The 19,513-nt window shown below is 32.4% G+C and overlaps 2 protein-coding genes across 2 annotated transcripts; both read right to left on the bottom strand.

Moving 5' to 3' along the window:
- Nucleotides 1-10,778: 10,778 nt before the first annotated feature.
- On the bottom strand, nucleotides 10,779-11,879 carry LOC108347113 (non-specific lipid-transfer protein 1). Its single transcript, XM_017586246.2, has 2 exons — nucleotides 11,408-11,879; nucleotides 10,779-11,078 (listed from the first exon to the last, which is right to left on the bottom strand). Exons 1-2 carry the CDS (start codon nucleotides 11,773-11,775, stop codon nucleotides 11,069-11,071), a joined length of 378 nt encoding a protein of 125 aa, XP_017441735.1. The 5' UTR covers nucleotides 11,776-11,879; the 3' UTR covers nucleotides 10,779-11,068.
- A 6,108-nt stretch (nucleotides 11,880-17,987) lies between these two features.
- Nucleotides 17,988-18,449, bottom strand: LOC108346489 (uncharacterized). Its single transcript, XM_017585569.1, has one exon. It carries the CDS (start codon nucleotides 18,447-18,449, stop codon nucleotides 17,988-17,990), a length of 462 nt encoding a protein of 153 aa, XP_017441058.1.
- Between the last annotated feature and the right edge of the window lie 1,064 nt (nucleotides 18,450-19,513).

Raw genomic sequence — 19,513 nt, 5'->3', positions numbered from 1 at the left:
ATGCATCCTTTGATTAATTGAGGGGGAGATCATTTTTAGGGGGAGCCTTTCACATCCGATCTTTTTGCTTCTGATCAAAAAGGGGGAGATAAGAATAATACAAGGGGAGAAGTATAAATTATTACAGGTATTGCTAACCTTGTTGTTTTTTGTTAGCTTGTATGTTTTGCAGGTAAGCCAAACTTGCTTTTAAAATTGAATTTTTGATTATCATAAAAAAGGGGGAGATTGTTACCAATAAGGAGTATTGGTAAATCTTGAAGAAATTTGTTTTGATGATGCTACAAGAAGTTTTAGTTGAAGAAGATATTAGAATTAGTTAAAAGCAATTTGTAGAAATTAAATGTAGTAGGAAATTCTTGTAAACCTTGTAAACTTGCATTTTTAACTGCAATAATCGATTAAGATTAAGCAATAATCGATTATCACAAGTCTTACTTGAATAATCGATTATCACTTCATATAATCGATTATCACATTTTTGAAAACCTGTAACGGACTTGAATAATCGATTATCACTTACAATAATCGATTATTCATGGCAGTTGGGAGCTGATCTTTGGCACTCAGTGTACTTGGCTATATATTTTGTTTTGGAGAAATTAGAATACAACGTTGTTGAACAGAAGCTCTAGCAGAATACTGTTTGTCAGAGGAAGTTCTCAGAAGCTATAGTTCAAGTTCCCTTGCTTGGTCTCGTGAACAGGAGAGGCTCGCGTTTCGTGTGTCGATTGTCGGAGCAAGCTCTCTTCGAGTTAGCAAGGTGCTCTGCCTGGTATCGTGAATAGGAGAAGCTCGCGTTTCGTTTGTCGATAGTCGGAGCGGTTCTCTTCGAGTTGGCAGAGTGTTCTTCTTCCGGTTCGTTCGTCGAAGGAAGGTTTATTTATCTGCTTTATTAACTATTTGTTGTAATCTGTGAAACATCTTTTTAGTGGAATTGCTAATCACTTTTTATAGTGATTAACGACTGGACGTAGATTCTGTTGAATCGAACCAGTATAAAAATTACTCGTGTGATTTTCTATTCCCTACACTCTTTATTTTTTACGCATATCAACTGTTCGATAAATTTTCTGAAAGAAAATTATTTTTACAAATTTATCTTAAAAAGGTGACCGAACACGCTTTCCACTCTCTTTCGAGTTTTTAATTCCGCTGCGCGACTCTATAACGGTACCGATTGTTCCAACAGAAATATATGTTACCCATATATATTTAATAGCCAGAATCTTAAAAAATTTTGTGCTTCTTAAGAAATCTCAAACACTCTCTGCCAAAATGTGTCTCAGTTATTCTTGCCTTTGAAGAGAAACCCATAAGACTTCATCTCGGACATTGGGTAGATCTTGAAGATCTTAGAGCATACGGATGCAAACTTCTTCAAGATGTTCATCGTTGCGACATCACAAACTTCTTCAACTGGGATACTCCAATACTAATAGATTTAGGAAGACAATTCTGGACAAATGCACAAATACGCTCCAACGAACATGTCTCTAAAGTTTTATAAAAGAGGTGACCGTAAATTGAAACCATTGTTGCTGCAACTGAATGCCTGAGGTTTGAAAATGTATGCTGCTAGAGGAATCATTGAACGCTCTCTCTATGGAGTAGATTTTAGAAAGGAATTTTTTGGCAAAGAAATTATGTATGAACATCTCTAGATGTATGCCAAGATTCTCCAAAGCATATGCTCCAAGACATTCTTACATGAAAGTACTACTATGTATCATATAACTGATATGGAAAATTTTTCTATTCAGCATGTCATGACTGGATTGACATTCTACCTGCCACATCTCATTTTTATTCACTTAATCAAATCAATCAGGAATATAAATGAGAACATGATCAAGTGTCATTACTCGTTGTTAGTGTTTACAGACTGTTGGTTAAGTAATGAGTCGATTAACATTTGTTATTGCAAAATGCCATTGTCTCAGTAAGAAATGACATTTTGCAAAATGGTGTCATACGTTGATAGAAATTCACCATCAATGATGTAAGACAAATGCAACTGAAGATGAAGAGATTAGAAAAAGTCCCTCCACTCAACATCAAACAAATAGCCAAACTTAGACAAAATAGGTTGACTCCTCTTCATTTGAATCTAGAAAAGAAAAGACGCTCAAGGTAGCAAACCTTACCAAGACATTATATCTATTAAGGTTGGAATTGAGAAATCGTCAAATTAGACGAGACTATGAAGTGAAGAGACTCATTGGAAAGGAAAAGGAAGTTGCATTTAAGGCTCACTCATCTTCAAAAATGAATGAGGAGACATCATCTAGCAAAAAATCCATCAACCTTGCTTAGAAAACTATGATATCTAAAGGGGGAAACTCCACTAAGAAAAATAGACCAGCAACATCAAAGATGAAGAAGACTAAGAAGATTAACATGTCTTCCCATATCACTAATCATTTCGAAGAGTTAGACACCTTTGATGATGGACTATGTATTAAGAAACTCCAAAAGTGATTAAGATACCATCCTCATGCCTCTAATGAAGTATCTACTGATGTTCCACCACCAAAAAGAAAAAGAATAAGAATAAGACGTTCCTCCTAGATAACATCTGAAGAAATTCCTTTAAGCATTCCTGCCATTGTGTCTAACAATCAGGAAGAACAATAACATGAGGTATTTCCTTTGTCACCACCTCACGTATCATCTTCTCCAAGCCAAACACAAACCCTATATCCCAACCAAACTTTCATCCAACATTCACCCAAATAAGCAGTACATGACCAAACCTTGTTTGAACAAGACATCGAACCAGTTATCACCTATACCTTACTCTTCACCGAACGACCCATTTTTGAAAAGCAAGCACCCAAGCCTCACACATTAACCCCCTTCCTTCTCCTAACCTTACCGGACCATCCTGACTACTTACCTCAACCTTATCATTACACTCATCAAAACCTACCAAAATTCCCACTTGTTTAACGCTTTCTCGAGACATGCACCACATCCTCCACTTCATATCCTAGTGACCAAATTTATCAAGCCTCCAAAGCCTATAGAATCCTTCCTGCAAATGCCATCATTCACCTACCGATACCCACATGGACACATCCCCCAACCTTTCACGTATGCCTCCCTATAAACTACCTTTGGGAACCAATGTTGGAACTTGCCCATTCACCAAGCCCAAAGCCAAAAAGCCTACACATACCACATTATCTCCACCGCCAACACTCAATGATGACAATAATGAAGAACTACAACTTGCTCTCAAGCAATTCTTGGAAGATGTTCAAAGTTGATCATCTGTGGGACTTTATATTGAAGGAAAAATTGGATCCTATAGTCCTCAATCCAAGGTGTCTCATGTACCTATAGATCATCCTAAAGTACAATTACCAAAGGATTTCTACAAGCAGATGTTTATCATGCTGCCTAATGAAAACAAAGTACCCTTTAAGTGGATCAAGCAAATATACATAGTGCTTGACATCATTGCACCTTGTCTACCAGTAATTGAAAAAAAGCCATTGAAGATGAAGAAGGTTGAAGCAATCAAGGATGTACGTCCTGCTCCTACAACACCTATATTGGCTAATCCTAGGAAGACATGGTATGCTAATGCTTCCTACGATGAATCTGATGTTTATTTGTATTAACAACAATCCATTTTTACCTATATAGACAAATCTCAACAAAATCATGCATCATCTAGCAACCATTATGTTGAAGAATTTGGCGAATACATCATCCCACTTGGCCAATGCATATTAGAACCATGTAGAATTCATCATTTTGATGATTCTAATGCTACCTTCTTAGTAGAAAACAATGCACATGGTCAATGCCTCCTATGAGAGCTGTGAAATATGCCAACATTGCCTTCAATATTTGTCATTCGTGATGGTCCATCATTTGAAGATGCTATGAGCCAAGCTACCACACAATCATTTGTATTTATAGTGATGGTTGACCGACACGTAGCAGCAGAAGAAGACATCAGTTGGTACTTAAGGCTTCCTGTTATCCTATGGAAAAACAAATATAGGAGGTAACGGAGATACCACAACCCTTAATGAACCGCCACCTCACCATCTCAACAAATCACCAACCAACATCATGAAGACATTGGCCCCATCATTGAACCACCCAAACTAATATCACCACCACAAACTCAACTTGACCAACCCAACTCCCAAATTATCATAATCAACCCTCCAAACCAAATCATTCTTCAATCATAACCTTCAGTCACTATATCAACTGATACCTCCCTAAACTACCTCCTTTACCATCTTACCCAAACTCTCAAGCCCTCTTAACCCATCTACATCATTTGATTGCTGAAAACAATGCACGTCAACAAGTTACAATTGTCGCAATGTTCCAAGCAAACAAGAAAGAACAACAAGAAAAATTCTAAACCCTCCTCAACACCCTAAACAATGTCATTGCCCAAACATTTCTCAAACGTACTCAATCACCTAGCCTAATCACACAACCAAAGTCACCCCGTCCATCTTCATCTGAGCATTGAATGATGCTTAGGGAGTTTTTTCATGTCGAGAAAGAATGATATACTAGGAGTCAAGGAGTCTAGTAGAGTTGCTTTTTGCCACTTACTTTGATATAGCTTCATTTACTTTGATACATGATTTTTTCGTAGATTTATATCCATTGACTTTACTCAAATGCTCTAATGTTTTGGATTCAATGCATATATTCAAATGATGATGACTTATGGCAGTCATATATAGCATGCATTTGATAAACATAAAAAAAGAGGAAAATTGTTAAGCCAAAACCAAGTTTTCAAGTTTTCAAGTTTATCAAACAATATTCAAGGAAATATTAATTATAGAAAACAACATTTAATGAAAGAAAGTTGATGAATCATTATTTTGTACTATTCACTTAGCTTTCCGCACTGAATTATATTAGTGAATTGTGTTTAATTCTCCATTATTGTCACATTTTCACTATTTGGGTTTAATTTGACTATTAACTCTTATTTTAATTAATTTAAATTATTTGGGCTTAATTATTCAAATTATTATTTGCAAGACAATTTTGGAATCGTATTTTGGAACAACAAGAGTGTGGCCACGCCATTTCTTATTTCCACATCAACATTTTATTTTTAATTTCGTTTTTTAAATGTATTTTGGACCAAAATTACATTTAGGCTATTTTTGGTCAAATTAGGACAAGCCCATATGGAGGGTATTTTCATCTTTTGAGGTTATAAAGACCCAAAACCAGATTTAGGGGTCTCCCCCTTGGGGGTTTAGGTTTGCTTTTGTTTTCTTTCTCTTCTATATATTGAATTCGCTTTTTAATCTTATTGCAATCCATTTGAAATTCGTTTCTGTTTGCATCTGCATCAATTTTGTTTCTGTTTGATATTGAATTTCATTTATGTTTGATGGTCTTTGCAATTCCAATTTTGTTTCAATTTTGCTTTCTGTTCCTTGTACTCAATTCAGGTTCAATTTTGATTTTTAGTTTACTTTTGTTTTCCCCTTTTGGTTATGCAAATTTCGTTCCAGTTTAGTTGTTGTTTTCTGTTTAATGTTTGAAGTTCATTCTGCTGTGTTTAATTTCGTTTTAATGGTAGGTTAAGTGAGCTTGGTTGGTCTTAGTGAGATTACAATGTTTTTCCTTGAGATTGTTGGTCTATCATGGTGATTTTGTTGTTCTAACCTTGCTCCATATTTAATTATGTTTTGTGCTTGCAATTGGTTACACGCTTAGTTGCCTCATTGTATTTAATCTTCGCTTAGTCGATTAAACCACATTTGTTGACAATGTGGACATGATTAAATGGGAGCATTGTGTTTGCTTAGCTGGTTAATTCATGTTGGATTAGGAGTTAGAGTATTGTGTAATTATTGTTAGTCTGTGATTGGAAGCATTGTAATTGAGCTAGTGAGCTATTGTTTTCAATTAGTGTTTGATTTCGTGCTTTAGTTTGTTAATTTCTAGTCGCAAATTGTCCAAAAAACCACCTCCCACCACGTGTTCAACCTATTGCCTGAACCAAAGTTTGGTCCTTGAGAGACAACCTAGGAATCACTTCCTAGTTTATACTACACTTAATTGCATATTAATTTGATTCAGGTATGACCTCGATCAAAAGTGTTTTCCTTAAAGAATCATTTAATAGACGATATGGGTAACAAATAGCGTCTTACTAAAAGAAGTATCTCTATAAGGCTCAAACAATGTTTTTTCAAGCAGACATCTTAAAGAATACATCATATAACGAAAGTCGCTAAACGATATCGAAAAACATATATAAGTGTCTTATCAATAAAGTGAACTCGACTAGCAATAAATGATAAAAAAAATCTAATAAAGTATTCAAAAACCTTTGTGTCTAAACTTAGCAACATATGTATGTTCAAATGATAAAGCATCTAAAAGCCAACTTTGCATGATATTACATTAAAAGCTTTATAAGGCAAGCATCTAATAAACATGTCATTTACACCGTCTAAATTACCATCAAATGATGCATTAATTAAATCACATGGACATATGCAAGAATGCTCTAAACACATAATGTACTTTACAATCATTAACGGATGAAATATTTAATACTATACAAAAAAGTGTTGTTTTGCTTGCATGCTTTGTTCTTTTTATCTGTGCACTAAATGGCAGCTCCAAGCTTTACCCAAAAGCTCTAAACAAAGAGATGTTGAGAAACAAGAATCCCTATTCAAAGCCACTAGCCCAAAAGGATCGTACCAACTACCTTTGTGAAAGCACTATTGCCCTATAACGCAGAGCTAAGTCTGATCAAGCTACCTTAAAAGGCTATGAAGCCTGTTTTTGAAATTAACTCAATGTCCAACAATCATCTCTCAATAAAACCTATATAAAGAAGATCAACTAAAGAAAATTTGTTGAAGTAGAAGAGAAAAATGGTGAAAAAAAAAATAATAAGAGAGAGAAAAAGGAAGAGTATGCTCAAGAGAGATCATCATTTATTAGCTCTACTTTATCTAAATGCTTATATCGTCTGATGCTCTTCAACCCAATAGAAATGATGAAAGCAAGCTCAAGTAAGAGAAAACATGAAAAGAAAGTTATCATCACATCTGGCCTTCTACTTTATCTTTAAACCTACCATGTTTAATGCTTCCTAAATGAAAGGAAGAGAAAAAGAAAAGAAAGAAGAAAAGAGAAGAGGAGAAGAGAAGAAGAAAAGTAAGAAGAAAAGAGAAGATGGAAAAGAAGAGCAAAGAGCTATTATTGAATATCTACTCTAGAGTTTATAACTAAGCTTATAACGTCTAATGCTTATTCAAATGATGATAAGAGAAGAAAAGAGAGAAAGAAATTCATGAGCTTATATCGTGTAATGATCTTTAACATAAGAGCAGGAACCTCATGAGTTCACAAATTGTGTTATATTGTATTGATCCTCTTCATGAGAGTTTACTCAATCTATGTTTGTGATCAAACATTAATTATGTTTGTATTGAAATATTCAGATTAAATTTTGTACTAGTTAGGTTAGACTAGAGAACCAGAAGTGGTTGAGAACACTTCGATACCAAAAGTCGTCACAATAGTCGACCACTAGGAGTGGGTAAACTTGGACTAGTTGTGTTGACTTGGGGAACTAGGAGTTATTCATAATACTTAGACTAGTCAAGATTGACTAGCTAGGGAACCAGGAGTGGTAATAGTACTTGTAACTAGGAATGGGTTAAATTTATTGTAATCTTTGATAAGATTAGTGGAACCCCTTAAGAGTTCATAAAGGAGAATTAGATGTAGCTTAGGTTGAGTGAACTAGTATAAAATATATGCTCTATTGTTTTCCTTATTTAAAAGTCTTTATAAGTCCATTTTGAAACATCATTGTCTAAACATATCTTTGTTCATTGTTCTTTTGAAAACCCATTAGGCTCTATTTGTGAAAATTTTTGAAAATAATGTTCATCCCCCTCCCCCGTCTAGTGTTTTCCTTTTATAAGTCCGTTTTGAAACATCATTGTCTAAACATATCTTTGTTCATTGTTCTTTTGAAAACCCATTAGGCTCCATTTGTGAAAATTTTTGAAAACAATGTTCATCCCCCTCCCCCGTCTAGTGTTTTCCTCTGCTTTTCATTTTTAATTCCTAAAGTTTGATAAAAAAAAATTTGAATTCATTTATGTTCCAAACTTTGTTACAGTTTTTCTTTAAACATTAAAAGTGAATTGATATACGTACTTATGTTCCAAATGGCATTCATACTAACATTTGAGTTGTTTTCTTTGTTTGACATGTTCAAGCCTAAATGTCAGCTTGAAAAGTCCTTTTACACCTAAAACATTTTAAGGCAATATAGCTAAGAAGACTATATTCATTCACTTTTAAAGTTTGAGAGTCAATATGTATCAAAATTTGGGACAAATAGGAATTTCAATTTCATGTTCAAGCTTAGACACTGCAAACATATTAAACCCTTAAATTTAAATAAATGATCTCTCAAAAGCTAAAAATAGTACAATAATATCATAAATGTCTAAAATGATATTTTAATTTAAGACTTTTCACATCATTGATCTTTTCTTAAGTTGATTCAATATAGTTAGTGAAAGAAATAAAACTTCTTTTCTCGTGATCACTCATCTTTCCTTAAACTTGGGATCAATATAAGAATAGTCACTCAAAGTATCAATCATGTTTGTGTAGTTCTACAATATTGACAAGTGTACTAAATTGGGCAAGTAATAAAGTGGATAAGTCTTGATATCATTTTTCCATAAAGACTTGCATTGTTTAGAAAAGCCATGTTTATTTACAAATTAAGGATAAAGAAAACTTTGAAGCAATGAAAAGTATTGAATTTTTGTAAAAAATTATAAAATCTAAAAAGCAATTAAATTGATGAAAGGACTTATGTGGTAAAGACTTCACTAGAGTTAGATTTTATGTACAAAATCAATATGAAAACACTAAACAATATAACTTCAATTCATACTTTAAGATTCATACCACTCTTTAACTAGTCTTAATGTCTTAGAGGCACGTCTAAACTTATTCATAAAAATCCTAATATCTTAGAACTTTTTATTAAAAGTTCGAATTAAGCATTAAGTTTGAATGTTTAAAATGTCCAATCGTTAAGTTATGTGTAGACGCAAAATCAATTAGTTGTTTTATTCTAGTATAAGTTCTAACATCGTGTCCAATGAAGTAATTATCATGCAGTTAAGAATAAGAATAGAACACAAGAGTAATGGAAAATGAATATATTGAATAGAATGCAGTTAAGAATAAGAATAAAACACAAGAGAAATGGAAAAAGAATATATTGAATAGAAGAAATCATAAAGACTTAAAATACATTATATCAAACCCCGTGAATAAAAGAGTTAGTTACTACTATACATTCATAACGATAGAAAAGATTAATGATGAATGACTTTAGTCTCTAAAATGAGTCTCTAAAATGAGTCTCTACTTTCTCTTCTTTTAGATCAAGTTCCCCTATCCAAATATATTAATTTTAACTATATAAGATCTTCTATTTATAAATTTTCTAAACCACATAATTAATTGGACTATCCGTGAAATTTGTATTTTATTTTATACTTGAGTAACCAACTTTGTTGATAATGATTTTTTTATATTTATCTACAAAATTATAAACCAAATATTTATTTATTTTCTAAATGTAACTATAAAATCTTAATTTTTTAAATAGATGATAATCAAAATACTAAAGATAAGGTAGTTTCTTTTTCTAGAATTATTTAATAAATATTTAATTATTTAAAAGATAATAATAAAAATATTAATAAAAGATAAAAGAATAAATAAAAATAATAAATGATAATGTATTATAACGTAAAAATGTAGTATTTCTCCATCTTGTGTTAAGCATAAAAATAATAAGACAATTAAACACTAATCAAAGATTAAACCCGTCTTGAGCACATTTCAAAGTATGCATAACTAAATACTATAAATAGTGTGAAGATTCTAATATACACAATACTAATTGATTAAATATATATTACTTCACCTATATATTTAATATAACTTGAAGATCGAAATATCTTTAGAAACACCCACTTATCTTCTAATGATAATGGAGAAAAAAATACATTTCAACATATTAAAGGAAATATTTTTGCGTCTTATAGAAGTTATCGATTCTTACCCGAACAATTTAAATGTGGTTATTTGAAAATTTGAAAATGAGAAGTCATGTTAAGATCGTCTGTCTCATTCATAAAACAGTGCCCTGTCAGAAAACAATTTCTAATTTTCTATTCATAAACAGTCAGAATTAATTGAGATAAGAGACAATGAGATCAGAGCCGTAGATTTTCGCCCAATTTTCACAGAAAGTGTCGCATAACACTTACTAAGTTATGTTTTTTGAAAAAAAAAAAAACTTTAATGCATTGCTAATACTTTTGCAAAAATGTATTTCTCGTACAAAAGGAAAAAAAAACAATGTATAGTTAGTATTTATCTTTTTAAAAGAAATACTTATTAGATATAGAATAAGCATATTTCTACTTATTAGAGAATGTGTTTGTCTAATTTATTCACGTTTATTATAATAAGCAAACTCCATCTTCTACTTATTAAAAAAAACATATATTGATTTAACTGGTTTAGTTAATACCCTTAACTAAACTCGTCATGATTTAAACATTTAATTGCCACATTATTTAGCCAAGACAAACAATCACCAAATTTAAATAAAGTTAAATACTATGTTTTATATTGTTTTGAAACCTCCACTTTTCCCTATAGATAGTAATTTAGGTCAAGGAATAAAGAAATAGACATATCACTCAAAAAGGTACCATAATCATTAATCATATCTCATAAAACTCAGTTATATTCTCATTTATATGGGACAATAACAGCTCATACATCTATGGCTTCCCACAATACTCTCTCTATATTTTCTACTGTTGCCTACACATGCAGCTTCACCAACTTCAGTTACAGACTTTATCACAGACATAAGATAACTAGTACAAGCCTCAAGGAAGCAATTTCCAGCCATTCCCATGTCATGTCACGTGGCCTTTTTTATTCAAACATAGTATAACATAAACATCATGCACCCACCTCACTGCACACTGCATCACAACAACAAGAACTGGTTATAAATTGTAGTTCTTAGATAAAACCTTCTCACTGTAACAAAAGATCACAAAGACTAAAACTTGTATGACTTCAAACATAAAAGTTAGGTTTTGGTTCTTGATATTGACATCAGAGGAAAATTTAGTAAAGAAATCACTGTAAAAGCTGTGTTAAGATAAGAAGAAAGAAGGTATGAGTTCAATGCTCCTTTTCTCTTCATAAACTAAAGCTGGGAAGGAGAAATATAGGAGAAATGAATAGTTTAAGACAAAGTGACTTTGACAAACAAACATGTTTATACTACAGACAAGTAATGGAGTACCTGTTACAGTCAGTATTAGGGCTGATCTGGTAAGGAATGTTTACACCACATTGCTTGGGAAGACTAGCTGCAAGGTTGAGACTGCGAGGAGAGTAGTTGAAGCCACTGTTACCAACAGCATTCTTGATGCAGTTGCAAACAGCTTGGCGATCAGGTTTGGTCTGAGCCAGGCCATAGAGGTTCTTGATCCCATTGCAGCACGGCTCAGGAACAGGGCTTCCACCATACATCACATAGGAAATGCATGGGGTCAGGTTGTTCACAACTTGCCCACATGTCACCACTGCTTCTGCCTTGGGAATGGTTGTTGCACTAAGAACCATGCACACAATGGCCAACAAAGAAACCCTAGCTGCCATGGTAGCCATGATGAAGCACTCAACTCTTGCAAGAACCAGATATGGAAGGTAGATTAGTAACTATGTGTTTGGTACCTTTTTTTTCTGTGGTGAGATGCTTTGGAATGCTATATGGTGGTTGTGGTTATATAGAGGGAGAAGGGCATGGGGCTAAGATTTAACAGCCATGTGGCTGTTCTTGTTGAGTAGTTGAATGAATTCAATGCCATTATGGAGTGTAGTTGAGCAAGTAAATGACACACTATACTAGGCAAGACTGTAGAGAAACTATGATGATGTCTGGAACTTGTTGGAGATTTTCTTTCTTTCTTTCTTTTTGCAAGTCATATCCAACACAATTTTGTTTCTCAACTATATTTTCTCTATATTTTCTTTCTGTATCACATCATACAAACTATATTTTTTGGAAAAAAGTTAGATACACTATTGTTCATAATCATATATATATATATATATATATATATATATATATATATATATATATGTGTGTGTGTGTGTGTGTATAATACTGACATAAAATATACAATGAATTCTTCCGTTCGCAGTCACAGAATATTGGACTGAAAATTGATTGAAAATAACATTTACAACAATTATAATGTTATATCTAAGCTGCACTGTCTTTATAGACAGTGATTGAAATCACTGTTACGTATCACAGTAAATCATTGCCCATTTCCTTATGTTTTTCAACATGTAGGTCTCATGTGGATTAAGATTATGTTGAATTTTAGTAATCTTTTTGTAACAATTAAATCATTTCTCCCCTTCCTATACGTTCTTGGGATTGCCACAGGATATGTTTTGACTTAATCACTTTTTTTTTTTTACTTAAAACTATTCCATGTTTAGAAGTATAAGAAATTATAAAATTAAAATCAGAACTAATAATAAATAATGAAATTAAATATTTTAAAATTAAAATAATTTAATAAAATAAATAGAATTTTTTAAACCGTTTCATTATTTAAAAATAAATTATCATTTTAAAATTTTTTCTCTTAACTTCTTCTAAATTTTACTTATATTTGACGATTAAGAAGTTTCTAAAAACTCACGATGGAGTAATTTCTATTTTTATCTGATTAATTTCTAATATAGAGTAAGTAAAATTTGACTCATTTTTCACTTTTGTTCTTAATTTGAAATCATGCGAAATGATTCTTTGTCGCATGCGTCTTACTTCTTCTTTCCCTAGTTCTTTGGTAATATGAGGTCTTAAGGACTCATTTCGTTTTAAATTCGATATTTTGTAGACATTTCTAGAGTTCCTTAAGCTCTAAGCAAGGTTTTGGTGTTTATAGAGCTCTAAGTAAGGGTTTGGTGTTTATAGAGCTTTGTTGTTCGGTGTAAGGTAAGAGAAACTATATATTTAACCTTAAAATATTTTTGTTGTGTAATTTTAGTGCGTGTATGATTGTGAAATGTTGAATTTATATAATTTAAATGTTTATGAAATTTTGTGTAATTAAATGAATATATATTTTGTTATTTGAGCCTTGTTTTCTGATGTGATGTAATTGTGATGTTATTGATGTCATGAAATTGTATATTGGAAAGTGGTATTGATGTTTTAAATGGGTTATAAGGTGTATGAAGTGATGAGTCATCAAATATTTGGGTTTTAATGCTAAAAAGGGAGGTTTTAATAGTTGAGTTTGTGAGACAGGTGTTGTTGTGAGAAAACTGTTATTTTAGGTCTGTTGTGGAGTTATTTTAGACTCGTTAGAACTATAAATTAGTTGAAATCTGATTAAGAATTAAGGGATAGTTCATTGTTGGTGTTTTTGATAGCTTGAAGTGCAAAATTAGAGGGTTGGAGTAGTGAGAATTTGAAGTAGAAGGTTTGTACTAAAAGGGAGAGTTTAGGTCCTGTAGTTGAGTCATTTAGGACTCGTCTAGACCTTTGGTTTGCTGGAATTGACGTAGGAAGTGGTAGAAATGAGTGAGAAGTTTATAGTAGTTAAGTTGGTTTGGAGTGGTCAATTTTAGTTAGAGGTTTGTTTTCATATGCATCTCAGTGCCAAGGAGGTTGTAAGAACCATTCAAGTATGTGTAGAGGGTAACCAAAGTCGAAATAAGAGTGTATTTGTGTTTTGAGGTGACGGTGAGTGCCCCTTGGGCGCCCCTTAAGCGCCCCATTCCAGTGAGTTGGCGCTTGGGCGTCCCTTTCTAGTGTTGGGTGCCCTTCTTGCAAGTTTTTGGTTTTCTATTTCTGAGTTGTCCTATGATCTTTATGCATTGTTGTGGTTTTCTTAATGAATTTGAAATGGTTTTATGTGAGTTTGGATATGTTATATGATGATATATGTATCTTTGAATGGAAAGTATGGAAAAGAATTCCAAGGAGGAATTTCTTAGTGTGGTTACCGAGTGTTGAGTGTATAAATGTATGGAATTAAGTAATGAAGTTTATCCTGACACTCTAATGGTCATCCATTCTCAAGTAAAGAGGGGTGATACATGTGATAAGAATAGTAGGTGGTCCTAGTTTAAGAGTTTTACCTTGGCCAAAGACATTTGTAAAGGACTTACCTTGTATGGTAGATTGGATTGAGCCAATAATATTACCAATACAAGTGATATTATAAAAAGAGTAAAACCATATTAAAAAAATGTAAAAAAATATTTGTGCATATTTTTTTAATAAATATCACTGTAATTGTCTTTTGTACACATTTTATTTTATTTTAATATTTTTTTATTTATCTAAACAAAAGTAGAAGATTTGGTTTTGTATTTTATTTTATATTTTCATTTTGTTTAAACATTATTTCCTAAATCACATATCGTAAAAGAAGAATTTTAAATTTTTTATATATTGAAAGGTAAATAAATATTAACATTTATTTACTTTTTTAATATTTGTTTATCGTATTATACTTGCCACATATATCATGTAAATAAATATTAACATTCATTTATTTCTCATTCATCTAACTCACAGAAAATTAGATGTAAGAGTTTTATCATAAAAAAATATTATAAACTAAATTGGAGTACTAGAATGCTCCAACTTTTTTCAGACAACATATACCACAAAATATTTAAGGAATATATATATATATATACCCTCTTGAATGATGTTTATCATCTGCAGTTGCAGGACAGAACTTTGATGTAACATATACATTTATACAGCATTTATAATTTAACCAGTCCACACCCTGCTTCTGTTCTCCAAAATACCTGCAGTTGCATAGGATCGATATATATATCCTTCTAACTTCTTATTTTCTATACTTAAAAAATAAAAAGTGGGAGAAACAAAAGGAAAAAGATGATGATTTTTCACCTCTGAAATCCATCATATATCTCTTTGATAATTTAAATATTGTAATAGTTAAAAAAAATAAAATGATATTTATAGAGACTAGGTAAGATATTTTAAGTATAAAAATATGAAAAATATTATAATCATAGGATCAAATAAGTAACTAAAACTTGTTTTATAAATAAAATTTAGGGTAAATTATATTTTTATATGACTAATAAGAATTATGACAAATTACAAAATTAAAAAAAGTACATACGAAATTATTTATTAACAAGATATTTACATCCGTAATCAACTTACGCTTATCAATTGTAATAAGTTGTACGGACAAAAAAACTCGAAAGTTAATTAATTTAACTATTCAAACTTTAAAGGATTTAATTTCCATCTGCGCTCAGCATATAAACTTGCAATTGAGACCCCAAACAGAAAAATCTCTAAAAGAAAATCCATCAGAAATCACTTTTTATGTTTTTCAAAATTATCCTAATTTTATTAACGTTGATCAAATTAGTCACTCATTCCAAGTATGAAGAAGCAACTAGTCACAATCATGTGTACTACAAACAACGCAATAAATTTTTGTAACATTGAAACATAGATCCTTTGATAACTCAAAGAATACTGACTATCATAACAAAATATAGATTTAATAAATTTATACTAATTCTTGGAATTCCATTATTTTCTCCTTTCTAAAACTATCGGTATTTAGGATTTTTAATTACTGAGAATTCAAACTTCACAATTTGTTTCACATTACTTCAGCCAACAAAATTAATAAAATATATAATAAAAAATCTCCTAGCAAAATAACATTCGATTTTATTTTGATATTCTAATAGTTTTCTATTCTTATTTGTTTTTTACATATTAAAAAAAGAAAAAAAAAACTCTACTTGCAATGGTTAACAACAAAATATTCGTTTCTATCATTAATACTTGAAACATTTCTTAATACAATAATTCATATATAACAAATAATATTGAAATATTTTTCTAAGGTGAAAATGTAAATATATATATATAGCACAATTTATTTTTTAAAAAATTTAGTAATGTTTAAATTTCTTGAATTTGATCCTTCTCATAATATTGATTTTAGTTTAAATATTTAAGCTACGATTAAAAAACAGTATATTAATCAATTCAAGAAAATAATTGAAGAATATAAGACTTTATATAATCGAATGATAAAGATGCATTCAGGATTCCATAATGCATATGCTTTCACATACTCATTATCACACATCCTTTATAAATTAACTAACAAAGGTTTTATAAAAAAACAGTAATAAAAAATACATACATCTAATAATAAATGTTTTAAGTCTGTCAAGAATATCATAAAAAATTTTAAAAACTAATAATAAGGGATAGACTATCAAAAATAGGATCAATACACAATTGAATCATACTTCAATTACATCACCTTTATATAAATTTTCTTGTAAACAACTTTTTTATTGAGACTTGAACATAATGCGACTATTCGTATCCATTATAAAAATAGTAACGAGACACAAATTTTATATCTATAAGATATATAGAAGAAAACTAGGTATGAGATTTTACATAAAGGATTAGGTCATGTATATATTCAAACCTTCACTCGTAGTTTACTCATAAGCTCACCACAATTTGGCAAAGTTAAATTGGTATTTTCAACTCATCAGCCAGACCGATGTGCGAAAGATCGGACATGGCCTACTAACTCACTTTTCTTTAAAATAATAAATAAATATTTTAAAAGATTAATATTTTTATATTAAGTTATTTAAATCATGAAAACATGTATTAGTAACTTAAATTATTATTGATAAATTAAATTTTAATTATAACTATTAATTATAATGAAGCAATTTAACATGTAAATATAATAATTATTTTAATTTATTAAAGTAGATATATAAAATAGTAGTCCCACCTTTTGACACAATGGTGAGTCGAACCAAAACAATTCAAACTAAACAATTTTGTGATATTAACTTTTTTATTTTAAGTTGTATTCTCACTAAAAAAACATTATTTAACTAAGGCTTAAATACTTACTTCGTCTTCATGTTAAGAGGTAAATTTTTGTTTAGTATCCGGTTTAAAAAATGAAGACATTGGGTCCATATGTTATGAAAAGTATATGAATAAGGTCCACAGAGAAAGAAAAAGTTCAACAAATCATCAAAGAAAAAGCTGAACAAGAGAGAAAAAAAGTTGGACAACACAAGAGAGAAGAGAAAAAGTACAGCCACATCAACATGGACTTAACGTTGTTGCTGCCAACTTAACGGAGAAGACCTTATTCATACACTTTTCATAACATAGGGACCCGATGTCTTCATTTTTAAAACTGGATACTAAACAGAAATTCACCTCTTAACGTGAGGACGAAGTAATCATTTAAGCCTTTCACTAAAGCTTATACCTTAATGGTATGAGTATAGGCTTCAGTTATTTGAGGTTTAGAAGGTTGATTATACTCTTGTATTCAAATGTAAGTGAGTTGACAATAATAGTGTAAAAATGGATTAATCATGTATGGTTCTAATTCATTTTCGGAAGGTGTGTTATCGAGACAAACACTTGTGCGAAATAAGTCTTTCATGTCTCGCGTTCAACGTCAAAATACGAAAAAATCAACTTTAAATATGATCGGTGATATTGTTGTAAATAGATGTTCAATTTCGATGTCGAAATTTATACTTTTTCGACGTCATATGCTCATTAGACATCGGAATTCTCAATTTTCGACTTCATATTGGGTAAATTTCATGAAAATGTTTAGTGCGAAGGTGAAAATGTATCTATGTATGATGTCGAATGCCCTAGTTTCAGACGTCATAGAGGTATAAGACTTTAGACACTAGTGAAATTATGAATCTTAAAGCCTATTGCTTCGGTCTTCATCCACTCGATGTCATTAGGCATTTATGATTTGGTTTGCCTTCTAACCGAGGCATACTAAGCTAGTAAAATTATGAATCTCAACCAGCATTTTCTTATACAACTCCTCCAAACCCTTGGTGCTCCTAACATCAGACCCGACCATTCTGCTCAAATGCCAAACCTCAAACCCCTCAACGCACCCGTCGAGCTCCCTTTGGTCATTGGCGGCCTGAAACATCCGAGTGAGCCTCTCGTCGCCAACTTCATCCATCGAGGACCCACAAAGCCTACAATCGAGTACGGGGAGGTTGGAGGTCGGGCTGAAAGCACTATAGTGGTCGCGAAAGGTAGGGTCGATGTTGACGACATCGAGGGAATAGGGCTCGAACCACTGGGCCTCGGTGTGAAACTGGACGACGCGGTACTTGTGTGTGTGTGCGTGTGAGAAGGGCACGTTGTCGAAGGGAAGGGAAGCTAGAAGGAGGCGACGGAGGGAGGTGACGGAGGGAAGATTTGCGCGCATGGAGGGGCAGAGGGCAGATCAGGACGCATGGAGGGGTGGAGGGCAAATCTGCACGCATGGAGGGGCGGAGGGCAGATCTGTGACGAGCGGAGAACCACCCAAGGACGGAGGATTCATGGAAGGAGGGGGAGCAAAGGAAGTTAGTGACGGTGGCGAGGAGGGTGGGGACGACGGAGGAAGTGTCGTCGGAGGGTGTGGTGGGAAGGGGGGTGACGTGGTCGAAGAGGAGGTCGTGGATGGTGGAGGGGGAAGTGGAGAAGTGCTGGATGAGGGAGGCAAGTGCCGGAAGTCGCAATCTTCTACAACTGGTAAATTTTGAGGATCTTATGCAACGTACGGTGGATTGTCCATGGTAGCGGAGGCTTGGGTATTGCTTACAATCAAGATTTGGTCACCAAGATTTGGGTATGCCCTTTGGTGTGTGACACACATTTTGCTTCTCTGGCTTTGGATATGGATGACGTGGTGTTGTTGATTGAGTATGGACTGTTGTTTTCCCTTATTACAGCAAAAAAACTTGACATGTCCATCAAACATCACAAGGAGATTATGCTTCTAGTTTGGATCGGTGTTCTATACTCCTTCTTGGTCATTGTTGGCACAATACTTCAGACGCACAATAAAGGCCTTCTTCCAATCATCACTTGTGGCATGTTTATGGTGGGAGGTGTTGCTTCATCTCTGCTTCTGAGTTTCTTCCCATTAGTTGTTGCTATTATCACTTTGGTTTTGTGGGTTGTAATTTTGACATTGGTTGTTTATATGTATGTTGTTTCTCGAAGAAGCTCATGATGTTTGTTGCTTCTCTAGACAGAATTTTGACATTGGTTGTTGTAATATTGTGTCTTGTTTGATTCCTGTTATAGTTTTCTTGTTTGTTTTAGATTCTTGAACTGAAATTGGGAAATCTTGGGTCTGTTTGGCATGACAGAATGAACTAAGTCTACAGTTTGAAAAAAAAGACACGCTACTGCCTCGGTTATCTAAGAATCAAGGCATATTCCTATGTTGTTTTATCTCGGTCTATAACCGAGGCATAAAGCTTAACTTTTTTACCTCGCCCA

Source organism: Vigna angularis, chromosome 9, assembly GCF_016808095.1.
Source record: "Vigna angularis cultivar LongXiaoDou No.4 chromosome 9, ASM1680809v1, whole genome shotgun sequence".
NCBI lineage: Eukaryota > Viridiplantae > Streptophyta > Magnoliopsida > Fabales > Fabaceae > Vigna > Vigna angularis.
The sequence above is the reverse complement of the archived record's forward strand: the minus strand, read 5'-3'. Positions and strand labels throughout refer to the sequence as shown.

What these genes read in the sequence shown, in the direction of transcription:
- LOC108347113 (XM_017586246.2), bottom strand. Translation starts at nt 11,775, where the DNA reads ATGGCTACCATGGCAGCTAGGGTTTCTTTGTTGGCCATTGTGTGCATG.
- LOC108346489 (XM_017585569.1), bottom strand. Translation starts at nt 18,449, where the DNA reads ATGCGCGCAAATCTTCCCTCCGTCACCTCCCTCCGTCGCCTCCTTCTA.